General features: G+C 36.5%; 1 protein-coding gene across 1 annotated transcript; it reads right to left on the bottom strand.

The window, feature by feature from the left end:
* Nucleotides 1-720: 720 nt before the first annotated feature.
* Nucleotides 721-18,423, bottom strand: erp44 (endoplasmic reticulum protein 44). The gene is made up of 11 exons (XM_082149649.1): nt 18,166-18,423; nt 9,272-9,344; nt 9,080-9,119; nt 7,505-7,620; nt 6,354-6,538; nt 6,097-6,212; nt 5,260-5,434; nt 4,614-4,725; nt 3,399-3,540; nt 2,677-2,779; nt 721-1,576 (listed from the first exon to the last, which is right to left on the bottom strand). Exons 1-11 carry the CDS (start codon nt 18,406-18,408, stop codon nt 1,472-1,474), a joined length of 1,410 nt encoding a protein of 469 aa, XP_082005775.1. The 5' UTR covers nt 18,409-18,423; the 3' UTR covers nt 721-1,471.
* Nucleotides 18,424-18,501: the final 78 nt, after the last annotated feature.

Here is an 18,501-nt window from a genome sequence, read left to right as displayed (position 1 = left end):
GTTCTGCAGAAGAAAGTAAGTAACAAGTTTGACATGAAGTGAGGGTGAATAAATGAGATTTTTCATTTTGGGTAAACTCTCCCTTAAAGATCAGCTTAAAGTCTTTGGGCTTTTTCACTCTGCACTTAACCCCGGGTTACCGTTGTTCTAAACACTGCTTTTAACCCTGGTTGAAGGAACATTTAGCTGGGTTAGCACCGCTTTTGAGGTGTTAACCCCACATTGCGGTGCCACGTGTGTGGAGTAAGAAACAATGCAGTGTTAGAATGTTACGACTAGATGCTTAGCTACCGACAACCAATCGCATGCCTCGTGTTAAATATGCAAATAAGAACGCTAACCCAGGGTTTAGGAATGTAGTGTGAAACAGCATTAATGAACACCAAAGCCAGAATTAATAGTTAACCCAAGGTAAAAATTATGAGCAATGTGAAGCAAGACAACCCAGGATTCTGTTTACCCAGGGTTTACAACTATTTCAAGTGTGAAAATCCCAATTTTATTGACACTAATGTACCACAGGAAGAATACTTGCTGTGATTTTGGTTGGGATCATTTTTTTTAAATGAAATCTAATTTGCTTTCTAACTATTGCCTACTAACTTTTGACCTTTTATGAAACATCTTTTAATGTACATACGTAATGTGACCTAGGAAGAGCAAAAGTAGAAAAAAATTAATTACAACAGTGAAACATTTAATGAAACAGACAAAGTAGAATCTTGTAAAATGTTTTTTAATTTACTTTTCTTTTTTTGGTTTCCTTGTCCCCTCTGAGATGACAGATTTACAAATAATCCTCACCCTTCTAACCCCGGCCCCCACATAACCCCGCCCCTGACCACTCCCCCTGATGGAATGGGATGATATGAGACTAGCCAGTCTGGATCTTAGCGAGCATGAATTTGAACAAGTCTGGAACGGTACAGTGCATATGAATACAGACTAATAAGCACATGTAACATACATGTGCTGTAACACGCACTCACTCACTCAATCACTCTCACACACACACACACACTACGTTAAGGACTGGAGTGAAACACCACAGGTTGACTGCAGGTTTGTTCTTGGACTACATTTTCCCATGATTCCACTTGCCCGCATTTAAGATCCATAATAAACTCAATGTGCATTCTCAACAAAGAGGACCACCAATGTACCAATGTTTTCCTACAAAAAAGGGGACTTGGGTAGACAAAAAAAAAAAAAAAAAAAAAAGGGGAGAAAAATACTTTTTAATTTAGACAAGACCCACAGAGCACAAACATATTTACAAGCTCCAAAAACAAATGTAAAAACGCTCCTCTTCATTCCCCACCCCAAAAAAAAGCTCAGGGGTTCACCTTCTCACTTTTTTTTTTATCTAAAATAAAAATTATGAAAATAGACGTTGCACAGACAGCGGCAGTGCCAGGTTGGCACCAGCTGACTGCAGGGTTCTGGGTTGGGTCTCAATGCAGTTGTGACATCACAGCTCGTCCCGGTCCCTGAGGATGGTGTAACGTGTTTCACTGGGGGCCAATTTCTGGAAGGAGCTCTCTGGGGGATTACTGGCCACCTCTCCGTCCTCCGTCTGGAATACACACGCAGACAGGCAAATAAACAACCACAAATCACCTGGATCTGTAAAGCGACTGTTCACACAGTCATTATACCCGGACCACGGATAGATGGATGTGTTCCTGTGACAGATCGCTCTGCACAGAGGTCACCGGGTTCATTCTGCTGTGCACGCATTCAAATGTCAGCACGTACGTTTCATTCAATCATGGCCTTAATTAATGTACGCCTGCATTAATTAGTCTAGATCAACACATTCTTTTCAGAGATTTTGACCAGGAAGTGTGCTGAACTCGCAACCTGAGTAAAAGTGCCTGTCATAATGGGGCACTTTAATCAGCGCAAAATTGCACAACACTGATTTTCAGCAAATGTCATGCACAAGCCAAACAGAGAAACTGATTATTAACTAACAGCGTAATGATGAGTTATGTACAATATGTAATTTGTTTAGGGAAATGAGAAATTACAAGCATTGATACTGATATAAAGTGTAGTTTTACACTACCATTCAAAAGTTTGGAGTCAGTAAGTATATAGTGATAGTAAAGAACTTTATATTGTTCAAAAAAATATTTCTAATAAATGTTGTTCTGGTCATGTCATTCTGAAAATCATGGTTTCCACAAAAAATAAGTACAGTAGACAACATTTGAAGAGGATCAAAAAAAGTTCAAAGTTGTCCTAAGATAAGAACAGGTATTGTTAAAAATGTATTTATAACTTTGATGAAAGGTTTTGATCCACTTCAATAAATAAGTAATAAATTAAACAGCACAATTGTTTCTCAATTTCCGGAGACCCAAATCATCATATTAGAATGATTTCTGAAAGATCATGTGACACTTAAGACTGGAGTAATGATGCTGAAAATTCAGCTTTGCCATTAGAGAAATATATTTATTTTTTTATTTGGATGGAGAAGTAGTAAGAGTTTTTTTGGGGAAAAGACCTCCATTTTGTTTCCATGATCAATCACTGGCCTCTTATCCAAGGTAATCTCAGCACATTCTTAGTAAAATTTTTTTGTTTTTTTTTATATGATGACGCCCAACTCAAATCCGTGTTGTAAATCAAAAGCACACCCATGCAGCAGCTTTGGTGAACTCTGACCTGTCCTGGAGTGCTGTCTGTGGGGTCTGGGCCATGATGGAACTCTCTGTGTAACTTTCCTGAGTGCAGGTCCAACACAAACTGCCTCAGCTTTCCTGGAACCCTGTTCATACACGCAAGGCATCATAAAACAGTCCAAAAAAACAAACAACAAAAAACCCAAGCAGCATCATTGATTTAATGAGTGATAAGACCCTAAGAGGGACGACAGTCTCCAAAACCACAGCATTTTAACAAGATAATGACATCATCTGTACTGCCCCAGACAACACGGACCCCCTGGAAAATCAGCTGTATCAAAGACTGATGGGAGGCAGGCTGATAAGGCCCTTATTGGATAATAGGATATGCAGAGTGCTTAATAAAATAAGGCATGTGCTGAATTATGATGCTTTCTGTCATATGCGGCCTCTGGTGTCATAAATAATTGTGATATTGTAATAAAGTAGTAATAACATGGTTATGAACCTATGAAAACTAAGCTTCCACGTTCACACACATTACAGCTATCAGTCAGGTGTCGCTAAATTAATTGGCGTAACTGGCTGTGAGATGAAGCCCAAAGCCCGTTCTCTATCACTCTCTTTTTGAGCGTGTGCTGCTGTGGGGCCGAGTCTATAATCGTCGTATAATTGCTAGGTGTCTGGAACAAGAGATAACCTGCAGGGAGGAGGCTGAAATAATCTCTGCATTAAAGACACAGGGACAAGTGCAATACTTACGCAAGGTCGCTGAACTCTGGGAAGACATACATGTGGCGGAAACTATCGATGGCAATTACAGGGCAGTCAGCGGGGGTCTTCTGAATGTGCAGTAAAGGGTGCCGGAACTTATCACAATCTGCATGAAGAAAATTTATAGAACCTGCGAGAGAGAAAGAGAGAGTCAAGGTCAATTTAGATGTTAAAACCTTGTGAGTTGATCATTTTTGCCCATCAAAAGGAGATTTGGATTAGGATTGTGCAAAACTGACTAGTTGGTGGGTTATCTGAACGACTAATTAATTAGTCAATTAGGCCCTCATTAGATTAGGCGATCACATTGGTTGTGTTCTTGCATTCAGAAATGGCTAGACAAAGCACAATAGAACGGAAACGTTTGAACCATCCTGGGCTGCGTTTCCCAAAAGCACCGTAAGCCAAAGTAGATCATAGATACGATTGTTGCCACTGGTCTCTATGATCTACTTAGGCTTACAATGCTTTTGAGATGCTATGTCTAAAGGCCTGTTCACACCAATACAAACGTCTATGCAATTTATCGGTTCAGACCGACGTGTAAAAATCAATAAAAAGATGAAATTATTCTCTGACTTTTTAGAAGCGTTTCTGCTCGTCACAGAGTAAGCGAAACAATATTTACATTTCAAACAGAATGTAAATGATTCATTTAAAGATGCAACTTCACTGAGAGGGTTTTCTTCATTCATGTTACAGCACTGACGTTAAAGAACCTTGATGTGAGTCAACCTCACTAACTGACCAATTTGTCAACTTGTTGACCATCCTGCCAAGCCCCATCCAAAAATCAGGGTTCACACACATTTTAAACAATTTCCATGACCATTCCAGTCTTTTATGAATACAGTATTTGATTTGTTCGATTGTTAGTAAAAAATCATTCAGACCAATTTGTGAATATGTTCGATTCTTTAAAAATGAAAATTCTCAATGTAAATGTAAATAAAATGTAAAAAATATCAGCTTTTTTACTGTTTTTTTCTGGAACCCATTCAATATGACTATACAATAATAATAAATATTTTTATTACATTATAAAAATAAAACTTATATCCACACAAATTACACATTTTGGATTCAAAACAGTGATTTTCACTGAAAGGTGAGAGGTCTGCATTCCTGTATTATACGCGTGAGCGATATCTAACCAATGAATTAGGAAAGATGACCCTGATGCTGTCTGGCCCCTGTGCATACCCTTTTCACTGATAAGCTGGCGAGCCACCTCCTGCTGAAATTTCTCCAGACTCTCTGTGTCATCCCTCTGATGGAAGAGGATCAGGAACGGGATGCCCTCCTCCGTCAGTTCCTTCACACACACATAAAAACACACATTCTAATCATAGTCCAGCAGATTGATACAAACAGTGAAAAGTCCCAATAATGTTATACAAAAAACAGATTGGTTGTACTGATTTGAGGCCTGGAACTAAGTGCTGTATAATGAGTTTTGAGAGTGTGTAGGATGGCTGGGTGAAGTGCAGTCGAGGAGAGGTGGGTCAGTGGAGCAGATTGTGGAGAATCTGCCATATCACCAAGCAACAGAGACTGAAGTTATTCAAAACATGCGGTCAAGTAAATCAAAGAAAAAAACCCACACCTACTAAAGGACATGGCATGTGGACGTCTTTAAAACACAAACACGCTTGAAACGTACACACTCAGATGTGCTCGAGTGTGGGAAAAGTACACTGAGGGGGAGGGGACTTTTCTTATGCAAATGATGAATTGGCTGTTCGACGGAACTGTACACAAATAACAATGCGGACAAAATGGAAAGAAAGTACATGCGATACCTCACATAGACTTTCTTAAAAATATATTTCAAGAAAGGGAATCATACCTCTCCATTTTCAAATGTGATTTCTCGGACTAGCGGCACACACTTGTCCTGTGTCCAGGCGTAGCTGAGGTCAAAATTTGTGAGCGAGCCCATGTAGACCATGTCAGGAACATTCTCTCCCATTGGCTTATAAATAATATTATCACCACTGAACCGCTCAGGCTTAGAAACTTCCCTGAAAAAAGAGACGCATAGAAAGACTAAGACTGATGTGAGAAAAGACATTTAAAATTGAGGTAATGAAGTAGGACTGAATTGATTCTGAAGAAATATTTTGATTCAAAATGAAAATTCTCTCATTATTTACTCCCCTAATACTCATTGTTATTTTCTATTCATACTGAACACAGGCAGTCAAGCTACAAAATGGACTAAAAGGCACCATTAAGAAATCATAAGAGTAGTCCATATGATTTGTGCTTCTTCAGAAGCCATAGTCACAACTGTACTGTTGTATGGAAAAGAGCTGTGTGAAGATTATATAAAAAAAAAAATATAAAAATATATATATATATCTTTCTGTGTTCCACTGAAAAAATAACAGTATACAGGTTTGATATGAAACGAGGGTGAGTAAATGTCAGTTTTTATCTGAAACTGAACTGTCCCTTTAAAGGCCCAAGGGACTTCTATCTATCAGTTGTTGATTGGATAGAGGAAGATCTGAATGAAAGATTGCAGTTGATTGTAAGAAAGGGGCAGGGCTTATGCAGACTGAATGATTGAAGATTGAATTATACTTTTTAGAAACATATGTATGGATAAATCGTTCACAATAAGATCAATACATGTATTTACAAAGCAGCAGACTTTAAGTATCTTAAGTGCTTTTCCTACCCAAAAGATGCCAGGAAAACACAGTCATCTCTAAGGATGTTCGCCACTTTCTCATAAGTACGGTAATTGTCCGAGTCTTTAGTCTCAAAGTAACCAATGATGGTGCGTCTACTCCTCTGAAAGAGAGGAAGAAAAGTAACATGACACAGATGACACAGACTCCACGTCATTCTTAGTTACTAAACCTGAAAAGCATTTTGACATAAAATGTGCCACAGAAATAAAATTGTATAGCATTGTGATCGTGAAACACTCACATCTACAGTGCTGATTTCCTCCAGATTTTCTATCACTTTGATCGGATCCACTTTCTGCTGGCGGATGAAATCAGCGATGGCGGTTACTGACCTTTGACCTCTGTACTCTCGTTTCATCATCATCCCATTTCTGAACAGTTTGAGTGTGGGGTATTTGCTTATCCTGTAGCGCTGGGCTATATCAGCTATCAAAAGAAACAGAACAAAAACAGCAGTCGTTACTCCAGTCTTCAGAGTCACATGATCATTCAGAAATCACTATAATATGCTGATTTGCTGCTCAATATACATTTCTTAATATTATCAATGTGTGAAAACAGTTGGGCGGCTTAATATTTTTGTGGAAACTGTCAATTGTTTTAGGATTATTTGATGAATAGAAAGTTCAAAAGAACAGCATTTATTTGAGATAAAAACTATTTTGTAACATTAGAAGTTCAGATTTGCCATCACAGGAATAAATTAATTTTAAATGTAACATTGTAATGTTTCCAAACTTTTGACAGGTACTGTAGATACCTAAAGGTGAACATCTAAAGGTGTGTTAAAATCAATGAAAACCAACAGAATGAGATAACATGACTTTTCTTGTCACACTGATTTTTGTTTGGCTTGTAAAATAGAAGGGGGAGTTTTTGGACCCATGTGTAGAAGAACACTTTACCCTTCCAGATGCTTTGCTTTTGAAGAACAAAATGTGTCAATCCATGAATATTTTACTTAAGGTTATGAGAGAGAAAGATCAAAAGGTCAGAGGTCAGGGATAGGCTCGTTTTAAAGAGTAAGATGGTCTCAAGTAAAAGTACAGAGACAAAAAAGGGCTAAAGAGAGAGAAAAAGGGAAATAATTAAATAAAGTAGAGACAGAGAGAAGGCAAGAAGGAAAGGGGGAGGGACCGAGAAATGAAAGTCAGCCAATGTGGGGGGTGAATACTCCAAAGCCGATCGGCTGGAATCAGTCATGCGCGTTCTCTCTCGCTCACACACCCCCACGCTGTGGGGTATCTTTGAGCCGCCTTGACTTCACAGAAGATGCAGTTTCGTCATTAAACCATCAAACACTTTACAAGACATCAATAATTCTGTTTAATTCGCTTTATCTCAAAGGCTAAACCAATGTGTGGGGGTGTGTGTGTGTGTGTGTAAACTCACAGTGCTGGTCACAGTCCACCCTGGCAAACACCACCTGTGTAGCGTCTGGATATTCCTCCCGCACTATATTCGACGACTCCTCAAAAATAGGGTGAAGCATCTGACTGAAACGACACCTGCGGAAAATACAAATAAAATGACTTCAGATACAGAATATTTCAGGTCTGTTCATTCTGTGTCAGGACCAGCAACATTTTTTGTTTTATCTGAAGAAAGAAAGTCATATACATCGGGGATGGGATGAGAGCAAGTAAATTATGAGAGAATTTTCATTTTTGGGTGAACTATCCCTTAAAAAATTCATAAAGAGATAGTGGAAGATCAAATTTTCTGAAGAGATCGCTTTATATGATGAACAGGTTTAATTTAGGCTTTTATTCACATATAAACATTCATCAACTCACACATCAGTTGTGGTAAACAGAAGCTCAAGCATGTTTGCTTGATGTGCGAGAACCAACAAGGTTCGTTCTCGCCTGTTACGCAGCACGTTTCAGCTTCCGCAAGAACCAATGAGGTTTGTTCTCAAGCAAGTACGGTTGAGCTTCTGTTTATGTTCGCTGATCAATGTTCATATGTGAATAAAAGCCTAAATTCAATTCTGCTCATCATATAAAGTGATCGAGTCTTTTCAGAAAACTTGGACTAAACTGCTCAATTCTATGGAAGCTTGTTTCCGCCACAGAACAAAACATTTTAAAAGATAATTGCGACTTTTTATCTCACAATTGCGAGTTTACATTTCTCAGAATTGCGAGATATAAAGTCAGAATTGCGTGAAATAAAGTCGCAATTGCGTTATAAAGTCAGAATTGCGTGTTATAAAGTCAGAATTGCGAGATATAAAGTCAGAATTCTGACTTTTTTTCTCGCAATTGCGACTTTATATCACGCAATTCGGACTTTATAACACATAATTGCGAGTTTATATCTCGCAATTCTGACATCTTTTCTCAGAATTGTGAGATATAAACTCACAATTGTGAGATATAAAGTCCAATTCTAAGGGGGAAAAAGACAGACTTTTTTTTTTTTTACCTCAGAATAGTTTATATCTCACAATTCTGACTTTATAACACGCAATTGCGACTTTATATCATGCAATTCTGACATTATATCTCCCAATTGCGTGTTATAAAGTCAGAATTGCGAGAAAAAAAGTCAGAATTCTGACTTTATAACACGCAATTCTGACTTTATATCTCGCAATTCTGAGAAATAAAGTCAGAATTGTGAGATAAAAAGTCACAATTATCTTTTAAAATGTTTTATTCTGTGGCGGAAACAAGCTTCCATACAATTCATATAGATTAGATTTACGATCTCTTTATGAACTTTTTGAAGCAAGTGGTAGTTGCATAGCTGTCAATGGAGGGACAGAAATCTCTCGGATTTCATTAAATATATTTTCACATGTGATTCGAAGATGAACGAAAGTATTGCGGCTTGGAATGACATTTTTTTCTTTTTCGGGGTTAACGAACCCTTTAAGTATTTAATGTCAAAGCAAATCAACAACTCTCATCACCCTTTCTGACAAACACATCTGGAGGCGTTAATCTGAGAGACACTCACCAGTCTGCATAGAAGTTGACTAGAGCCACCCCTGCACTGTCTGTGGAGAGAAACATGTGGTTTAATGTCATTTGATCTACTACAATGACAAAGCACCATTGGATAACTGACACCCACATGCACAACACAGGTGCAGTAACTGTCTGATTGAAACAGCTCCTTCAAACACAAATAAACAAGGTAAGAACTCACTAAGGATGTCATCGATGTTTCCAGCATCCAGACTTGTTATTTCTCCTCGTCCAGGAGTGTACAAACCCGTTACCTGCCAACAACAGAGGTGGTTTATGTGGTTAACTTTTTGTATGTGTGTATGTGAGTAATAACAGTAACAAGAGCCACTGGTAAATCATTATCATTAGAGAGTCATACTCATAATCTATAATCTCTCTGATACCAAAAAAAAAAAAAAAAAAAAAAACCTGGGCTTTCATGCAGGGGCCAAAATGAACCCTAGGAAAGCCCTGAATAAGAATAGAAATGGACTTGAAGTGGAATGATAAGAACAATCAGATTTTCTGGTGTGATGTGATCGATTCAAATTAAGAAGTAGAAACCATCCACTAGAGTAAACATCTGTTGTGAAACTAAATTTACTATTATAATAACTTTGCCCACATTTCTTTTATCTTTTGCAGAACTCTAGATGACATGGGAAATAGTCCTCAAATTAAGTCAATAAAACAGAAAATGTAATCACAGAACAATATTTCTTACTAATATCATTTAAATATTTTTAAACAAATAAACAATTACATAAATATTACATAATAATTATACATTGAAAACCTTGAAAAAGTTGTAACTAAGGAAATTTGAAAATAAAAGTTGATAACATGTGCTTGTTATGAAATGTGTTAAATACAGAATTGAGGAGTGAAACGGAAACTAACGATAACCTATTTATCGTCGCTGTCGGGCGGAAACCTCGTATGTCCAAATTTGGTCAATTTCATATTTTTTCACAAATCGATGCTATTGGTCAGTCCCCACGTGGTTCTGTTATTTTTACAAATTATTAACCAATCTAAAGTGTTGAAAATAGCTTGAGAGCAAATCTCGTAACTCCATTGGACACTTCAACTGTCTGAGAATCCTCGTAACTCCACCTCTTCTTCACTCCGCGGGGGGCGGGAGCCTCGCGGCATTTTGTCTCCTCAGGATTGAAACTCGCAACGATTAAGAAACCCTCGTCGAGCAACACGTAAAGCAAGCCTTAACTCTGATTTTATCTGTGTTAAACTATGATATCAGTTATTGATGCATTTTAAATGTCTACGTATTACTAGGCTTATTATTAGGCTTATTATACTTGTGCATTGAAGTTTTAAAATGTATCTAATATAGCCTAATACTTGAATTGAATTAAATGTTTTGGATACCAGCTTTAAATGATTGTTTTTATTATCGAAGTTGGCACTGTGCATGTAAAATACCCCAAGTAGCAGGTTTTATTTATGGGAGAAAAAGAGTCTGTCTACTGGTGCCAGTAAGTTAAGCCTATTTTTGCATAACTCTGTCTGTTTTTTAGACAATAACGAGTGAAAATAGTTAGGTTAGATACATTTGAGTTGGCTTGTTTTGTTAAAAATCGATAGCTGTAATGCTTCGGTGCAGAAGGAAGCCCGTGAGCCACGGAGGTAAGTTTGCGTGCAGATTAGGCAAATTTCCACCTATGAGACAACGTTAGTCAGCTCATCATTTTTTGTTCTGCTTCACTTATAGCTCTTAAACCTTTAAAATGGAGTTTAGGAAGATGTATGTAACCACGGTCGTTAGCTTTGATTAACTATTGAAGCCTTTTCTCTTGTCAAAAGGCTCAACGCGACCGCCGATTTTGTTTGCGTGCAGATTAATTTCCGCCTATTTTAGACAGCCTAATATTTTGGTATTGCATCACTCATATCTCTTAAACGTTTAAAATGGAGTTTAGGAAGATGTATGTAACCACAATCATTAGATTTGAATGGCTCTTAAAGCCTTATCTCTTATCAAAAGGCTGAACGCGACCGCAGTCTTTGATGAACACTGCTGGCAGCAGCGACGTCTGTGTCCGTTCCATTCTAATCAATGACAGCGTAACCTCGTATCTCCCCGCTCCCAAGTCATAAATCTCGTATCTCCGATTAAACATGATTTTAGGGAAATGATGTGTTAATGTTGGTATACACCAGTATATGATAGCAATATAAGGTATAATACCAACTTTAACGATACAATGTTTAATAACTCAAAAAATATGCAGTTTTTTTTAATTTCCTGAAAAATAATGGTTTTGGAGATACGAGGATTCCGCCCGACAGCGACGTTATGCTAATAACATCATCAAATGGGGCACAATGAACAAATACAAATAAGCATTAAGCAAAACACATGGGATAAAGTCAGACTGGGACAGTAGTTTCTTTAAATGACAAACAGGAAAACAGATTTCATTATACTATCATCAGTCCAGGCAAAACTATAAAAGATCTAACAAATCAACCATAGCTAAATACATCTTTTTTTCTTTTCTTTTACAACTAATGTGACATTTATTTGAGAAATGGAAAGTGAATCTTTGCTGACCAACTTGGCCGTTTTTAAAGCCTCTACTGAATTTTACTGCTATATCAATTGATCATTATCTTTCAGTGCAGGTTATGTGTCACTGTCTAAGCAAACAACATGCAAATTGTGGTTTCACCATATTCCTAAATAAGTAGCAAAATGTGCTTGAAACACTTAAGCAAATATTTAATAATTTGTCATAATGAGATTAAAGATTAACGTCTAGTGTCAACGCTATGAGAATGAGTCTTCGATCAACAGATAGAATAGATATGTTTGAAACCAGATGACCTTTGTAAACAAATCATTTTCTCTTATTTCTCCAACTTGTTTTCTTTTATTTCCCCCAAAAGCCCCCTTTAATGGGAAAGTACATTAAGGCTGCACTTAGGAACAGTGAACTGATAAACTCACATCATCTAATCTAACTGTTATCATTTCAGATAACTGTGATCACAGTTAGTGCATTTTAAATTCCAATCACATGCTACCACTCAAATAAGAGAAGTTTGATAAAATACAGAAAAAAATATGAAAAGGAAATTAAATGTTATATTGCTTTCTATCCGGAAGTGGTGAGCGTGATATTTCAGGAGGTTAAGACCACTTTGGTTTTTATCAGCTTTAAATCTGCAGTATGAATTTATATATTAAAAAAATTAAAACTTTAAGTATATTGAATACAATTTTTACTATTATACAGATTATCATGTTTTAGTATATAATGTACTTGATTTTATTCATATTCTATAAATAACTGATAAAAGTTTGAAAGTAAAATTTTTTGAAAGAAGTCTCTTATTCTCACCAAGGCTGCATTTATTTAATCAAAAATACTATAAAAACTAAAATATGATGAAATATTATTACAAATTGAAAGAACTGTTTGCTAATTTGCTGCTCAAAAATGTTATATTATCAATGTTAAAAACAGTTGTGCTGTATAACATTTGATGAATAGAAAGTTCAATGAAGAGCATTTATTAAATTTATTAAAGCATTTAACTAGAAATCTTTTATGCCATTATAAATGTCTTTACTGTCACTTTTGATACATTTTTAAATGCATCCTTGATTAATAAAAATATGAATTTCTCTTTTTTTTAAGCTTACCACAAATGTTTGAATGCCATCATTGTTTTCCAAAAAATGTTAAGCAGCAAAAACTGTTTTCAACATTGATAATAATAATAACTAATGCGAAAGTTCGTAGAGACAAACTTTAAGTTGGCTTGGAAAAGTTTGGACTAAGTTTAAAGTAGTTTGAAGTATTACATTATTACTTGATTTTGTCTTTCTCGATCCTTTTACAATTTAAAATATTTTATTGCCGTCACATGAAAAACGATCAAATAATCAAATAATTGTTCTGGGTGGTTGCTAGGTGGTTGCCATTGTGTTCTGGGTGGTTGTTATGAGATAGATAGATTAGAAATATTAGATAGAATGGAAAATGAGGCTCGATGGATTAGAAATACTAGTACATAGAATGGCAGCTGATGGAGTCTAATCGGGCTCTCCAACTGTCAAAATTTGTATTTAGTTTGGAGTTAGAAAGAAAGAAAGAAAGAAAGAAAGAAAGAAAGAAAATATAGATAGGTTAGGAAGGAAGGAAGAAAGAAAGAAAGAAAAAATTCTTTAACTAAAAAAATATTTTCAATTTAATTAATTCTTAATTCTTTAATTAAATTCAAATTAATTCTTTAATCATGGATGCATTTAAAAATTGATCAAAAGTGACAGTAAAGACATTTATAATGGCATAATAGGAAATTCCAACTTAATAAATTAACATTTATCTTTTTTTTAAGCTTACCACAAATGTTTGAATGGTATCAAATATATCATTTATTTATTCCAACTTAATGATAAATGTTTCTTGAGCAAAAAATCAGCATATTAGAATGATTTCTAAAGGATCATGTGACAAAGACTGGAGTAATGATGCTGAAAGTTCAGCTTTGCCATCGCAGGAATAATTAAAATAGAAAACAATTATTTTAAATTGTAATATTTCACAATATTACTGTTCTTACTGTATTTAAAAAAAAAATAATTCTTACTGTTTTACTGAGACTTTCAAAAACATTAAAACATTTGAATGTTTCCAAACTTTTGACAAGTACTGTATTTGTTTATTTTAGCACAATATTTGTTTACTAGAAGTAAAAATTACATTATATTTATGTTTCAAAGTTCAGTGTTAATAAATGGCATCTTAAGATGTATGTGTATTACACTTGCACTGTAACACAACAACAATTTTGTATGGATTATAGACATTCCTTTTAGCCATGTGATAATATCTTTGGTCTTGTTGATCAGTTGGCATTATTAATCTGGTAAATATATGTTCTACGAAATGAGCATATCACAACCAAAAATCATTGAGGCCAAGTAACGTGGCTAATTATCTAACATACGTAATCAATCCAAAAGACACTGTGAACAGGTTTGGTAGTGCCACGCGTTAAAGAAGAGTTGGTTGTTGGATGAGTCTGCTGTTGCAACATATCACTACATCCTGTTTGAGTGCCAAAGATAGCCTGAAGACAAGTATAATGATATTATGATGTACTCACCTCTCCTTGATTAAACACAGAGAGGCGGACTGTTACTTGGCAAGTAAATAACATTGCGAACGGCAAGACTGACTGCGATTACATGATGTGGAAAATTTACTTTTATATGGTGTTTGCATATAAATGTGTCTTTGCAGTGCGTGGACACAACCACCATACAATGAAAAAAATCCATTCACTAAACACTAAGCCTAAACACTCTTAATAATCAAGCCGTTTGGATTTTCTGAGCAATATGATGTCATATTGCTCATGCTCCGTCCACGACCACTGAAGGACCGTCCCGTATTAGCATATTTCCGCCCTCAGACATTTGTATACTGTCTGCCAAGGCAGCACTTTACGTGTCTTGTGTCTAGACCAAGCGGCAACATTCTAATCTGAAAAATGAAGCCTACCCGGAAGTGCGAAAAACTGCAATACATCGAACATCCGCTAGGGGCAGGTCCCAAAAGGGAGCAAATGTCCATACATCCCCATGTTAAAATGTCCGTTTTCACAGCATAAATTCATGTTTTTACAGGTTGGTCCCATGGACTTTTATTGTATTTTTCGATAGGTTCCGAGTGCCTGACAACTGTGAGGGGGGTGAATTTTTTTCTAACTCGTCAGTTTAGATCGTATTTAGATATAATAAAATGTATGACAAATAAGGGCGCGATTGACAGCAGACAACGAGCATAGGCTGCGCCGAGTGGAATTCCTGAAATTTGACGTCTCGGCCATGATCACAACACATCATACCTGTAAGTTATCCTTTCTGAACATTTGTATTGAAATATGGCGCCGCCCATACCCCCCATAAACGGCCTCAAAACCGTTCTTCAGAAGTCTATGGGTGACGTCACAGACGCTTTGTCCATATTTTTTACAGTCTATGGTCTAGACACCCCATGGAAGAGAGGGGTGGGGTGAGCAGTTGCTCATTATCATTTAAAGAGACATGCACCGAAAGGGGTCACTGTAAATGACAGTGAAGGGTGTTGTTTTACACAACCATTGAAGAATTTTAACCAAGACATGTTACAAACTTTACATGAAGACCCTAAAGAATCATACCAACTTGTGGAAAATGGGCATCCGATGACCCCTTTAAACTATTATATACTGTATAATGCTGAATATAATGTATAATAATGCAATGGGGGAATATTTGTGGGTTCTGATAATGCCAAATGTCTTACATTACCAGTAAAAAGCGGCCTATATTATTTTAAATATATCTATTTGTCTAAAATAATTCTGTATTTTCAGCTTCAGAATCATTATTCTGATGTCACCATTGTCCCTTGCATTGGGTTACCAGCACCAAATACAAGCCCAATGTAATACCAAATTTAGCATTTTAATCAACAGTAAAACATTTTGTTAACCCTTAACCATATGTCTTGGAGTATCACAACAATATCGTATCGTGAGTTCTGCATCGCGATATGTATCGAATCGTGACATGAGGGTATCGTTACACCCCTACTTCTCAGAGGCAAAAAGAACCATTCAGACTAAAATATCAATCACACTGAGGCATATCTGATCCTCTTCAAAACAAACAAAAAACAGGCAGCTGCTAAACAACACTGCTTAAATGTATTTGCTAATCTCTCAGAGAACTCAAGTCTCCAACTGTCACAACAGCCACAGAAACAAAACAAACACACAGCTCCACATGGGCTGATCTAAACTGCTCAGATCCCAAAGTACAAAATCACAGCTAGACCCAACATACGCTGTAGTTTTGGTAAACATCTTTGGGCCCGTGCATGTCCGTTTCTTACTGAGATTCATCACAAAGAGCTTCCCACTTCTAATAAGGGAGTGTCTGTCTACTCAGATACATAAAAATAGTTTTGAACCAGGGTTGATGAGAGAGTTAAGACCCGTTCACACCAAGAATGATATAATATATATATATATAATAACTATATTAGAATCCACACAAACAAATTATAAAGTTTTGTTTATGAGCATGCGTTACAGGTACGTCATATGCCACTTTCAAGCCCTTTAAAATCGGGTAGATTCTGATTGGCTATTTTTATTGTTTATCAGTTGAAACAAAGTCCAACGATAGTGTTCCTGTCGATAAGATGTTTAAGATATTATTTTTCCCTAAGACTAAATTTGGATTTATTTTGTTAAAAATCTTTTAAAAGTATCAACAGAATAAAACAAGTTTCTCAAATAACAAACATTTATTCCATATAGTTGGTTGTTTAAGCACTGATCCCATTCGAATTGCCATTTATTTTTGGTGTAATTATAGTAAGTGTGGATTTCACCATTCTCATCAAATTAGAAGGTATAATAAAAACCTTTTATAGTTGTAGTTATCGTCCTTGCTGTGAACATGCTTTTACGTATAGATGTTTTTATGTTTGTGAACAAACATTTTGTTTTCTGTTATTTATTTAACATTTTCAAAATGCATATTACAGATCAATTGTAATCATGCATATATAATTTTCATAATCTTTTCAGTCTCAAAACCAAGTACCTGACTCCTGCCATACATTTTTTTTTCTCTTTTGGATAATCCGTTACACTCGGATGTTCACAATAGGGAAGAAAATATCTGTCTGTACTTCTGTTTCATCGCAACTTTTAATATGTCATCGAGTTCGTGCTATCTAGCTGGCTAACATTGCGAACATTGACTTGTGATAACCTTGGAAGCATTACTTAAAATAGGTTGAAATCATAAAAAAAAAAAATCAGTAATGCTTCACACTGAATGTAAAGTGGGTTTTATTTATAGCAATCATGAAGTTGCTTTAAAACAATTTCAGAATGAGGAAGGAACTATAAAACACAAGTTATTGAAAAGATTAATAAAACAGTGACTGTTGTGCTGAAGGTCAATCTCAAAGCAAACTACCTCAGATGGTGATAAATATTACGTTCACAAAGGAAAACAGACCAAAATCTTTCAATTTTACAACTTATGAGAAAAATATCTACAAAAATATGTGTCCCTTTCTATATACTGCTAAAATACATACCGAAACTGAAAGCTTGTAAAATGAACTAAATTGGAAGCAAGACTACCGCTGCTGTGGTTTTCACATCATGCTGTGCTAAACAGACAGAGCAGCGCGGGGCACTTCCGGGTTGACAGCCAATAGGATTCGGCCACAACAGAGAAGTTCACCAACCGGTTTCTTTACTGCGAAGTCGGATGACACGAATCCCAAAATAGCAATCTCTTTACTTTAGGACTATAAAGATCACTATTGACAGCTGCAAATTGTATGGCTCCTTTTGTAAAAACGACTTTAAGTGCTTAATTCATGTGTTTAAAGGACTTTCCGAGTTAAACAGGCTCACATCAATTGCTGTCTGTGAAACTTTACAACTATGAATGGAAACAGGACACCTGCAAGCAACTCAGTTACTGGTTCATTTGAACAAGTTGCGTTTAACATATAAAACATCTGCAAGGTACCAAAACTTGCGTTGCGGGTGACGTAGTGCCTTCTTTCCCCATCTAAAACTATTCTATTCCGTCATTCTCTACGCAAGAGAACAAAGTCCTTTGGCCTTTTCAACACTGTATCTGAGACTGCTAAAAAAATAGATTTTTATGATTCAGTGATCCTTAGTTTGCTTGCAGACATTCCACAGCCTATAAACTCTCAAAATGTCCCATACTAGCAGCTGCATCATGACTTCAAGTCCGGTGGTAACTCTAATAGCTGGTTAGCCGCATTAGCCGGCTGTCTAGCACTTTCTGTAGCTATCATACATTCACTATAGGCCATTAGACCAGGATTCACAGTTGAAGTCGTTCGTTGCACACATTCTAGAGGCCTTCGTATAATAACTCGTTAAATAACAAGAACATCACATCCAAGTTCATAAACCCTCCTAATAGCTAACGTTATATGAGCTAGCTATCACAAACAAACCTGCCAGAAGTGTGTTACTGAACGAGCGTGCTATTACTCATACACATACCAGCAGGAGGGTGAAGTAGTGCAGTTCGGGAGCGGGAATTATTGATGATAATTTCATTGTATAGTGGTGTTGGTTGAGGTTACGATGTTGTTGGATCTTGCCAGTTTCTCGACACCACCTCCTTCTCCTCTGCTGCAGGAAACAGGCAGTACATACGGCCAGAGCTACGGGAACTGGAATTCCGGGTTTGCCGGGAGTTATGGGAAATGTAGTTTCATACTGGGACTCTTGTCGTTCAGACATCTAGGATTTGTTTCTCAAAAAACTACAATCCCAGTATGGAATGTATGGGGAGAATGTGGTCCTTGGTAATTGTAGTTTTATTTACATACGTGC

Source organism: Leuciscus leuciscus (genome assembly GCF_965113295.1).
Source record: "Leuciscus leuciscus genome assembly, chromosome: 20".
Classification (NCBI taxonomy): domain Eukaryota; kingdom Metazoa; phylum Chordata; class Actinopteri; order Cypriniformes; family Leuciscidae; genus Leuciscus; species Leuciscus leuciscus.
Note: the sequence above shows the minus strand (reverse complement) of the source record. Positions and strands in the feature narration are given on the sequence as shown.

Excerpts from the sequence above, each read along its gene's own strand:
- erp44 (XM_082149649.1), bottom strand. The coding sequence starts at position 18,408 with ATGTCTGAACGACAAGAGTCCCAGTATGAAACTACATTTCCCATAACT. Across the intron at positions 9,345-18,165 it reads ACTACTTCACCCTCCTGCTG|GTAACGGGTTTGTACACTCC; the intron begins GTATGTGTATGA and ends TGTTGTTGGCAG. Across the intron at positions 2,780-3,398 it reads CCAGAGTTCAGCGACCTTGC|GGTTCCAGGAAAGCTGAGGC; the intron begins GTAAGTATTGCA and ends GTGTATGAACAG.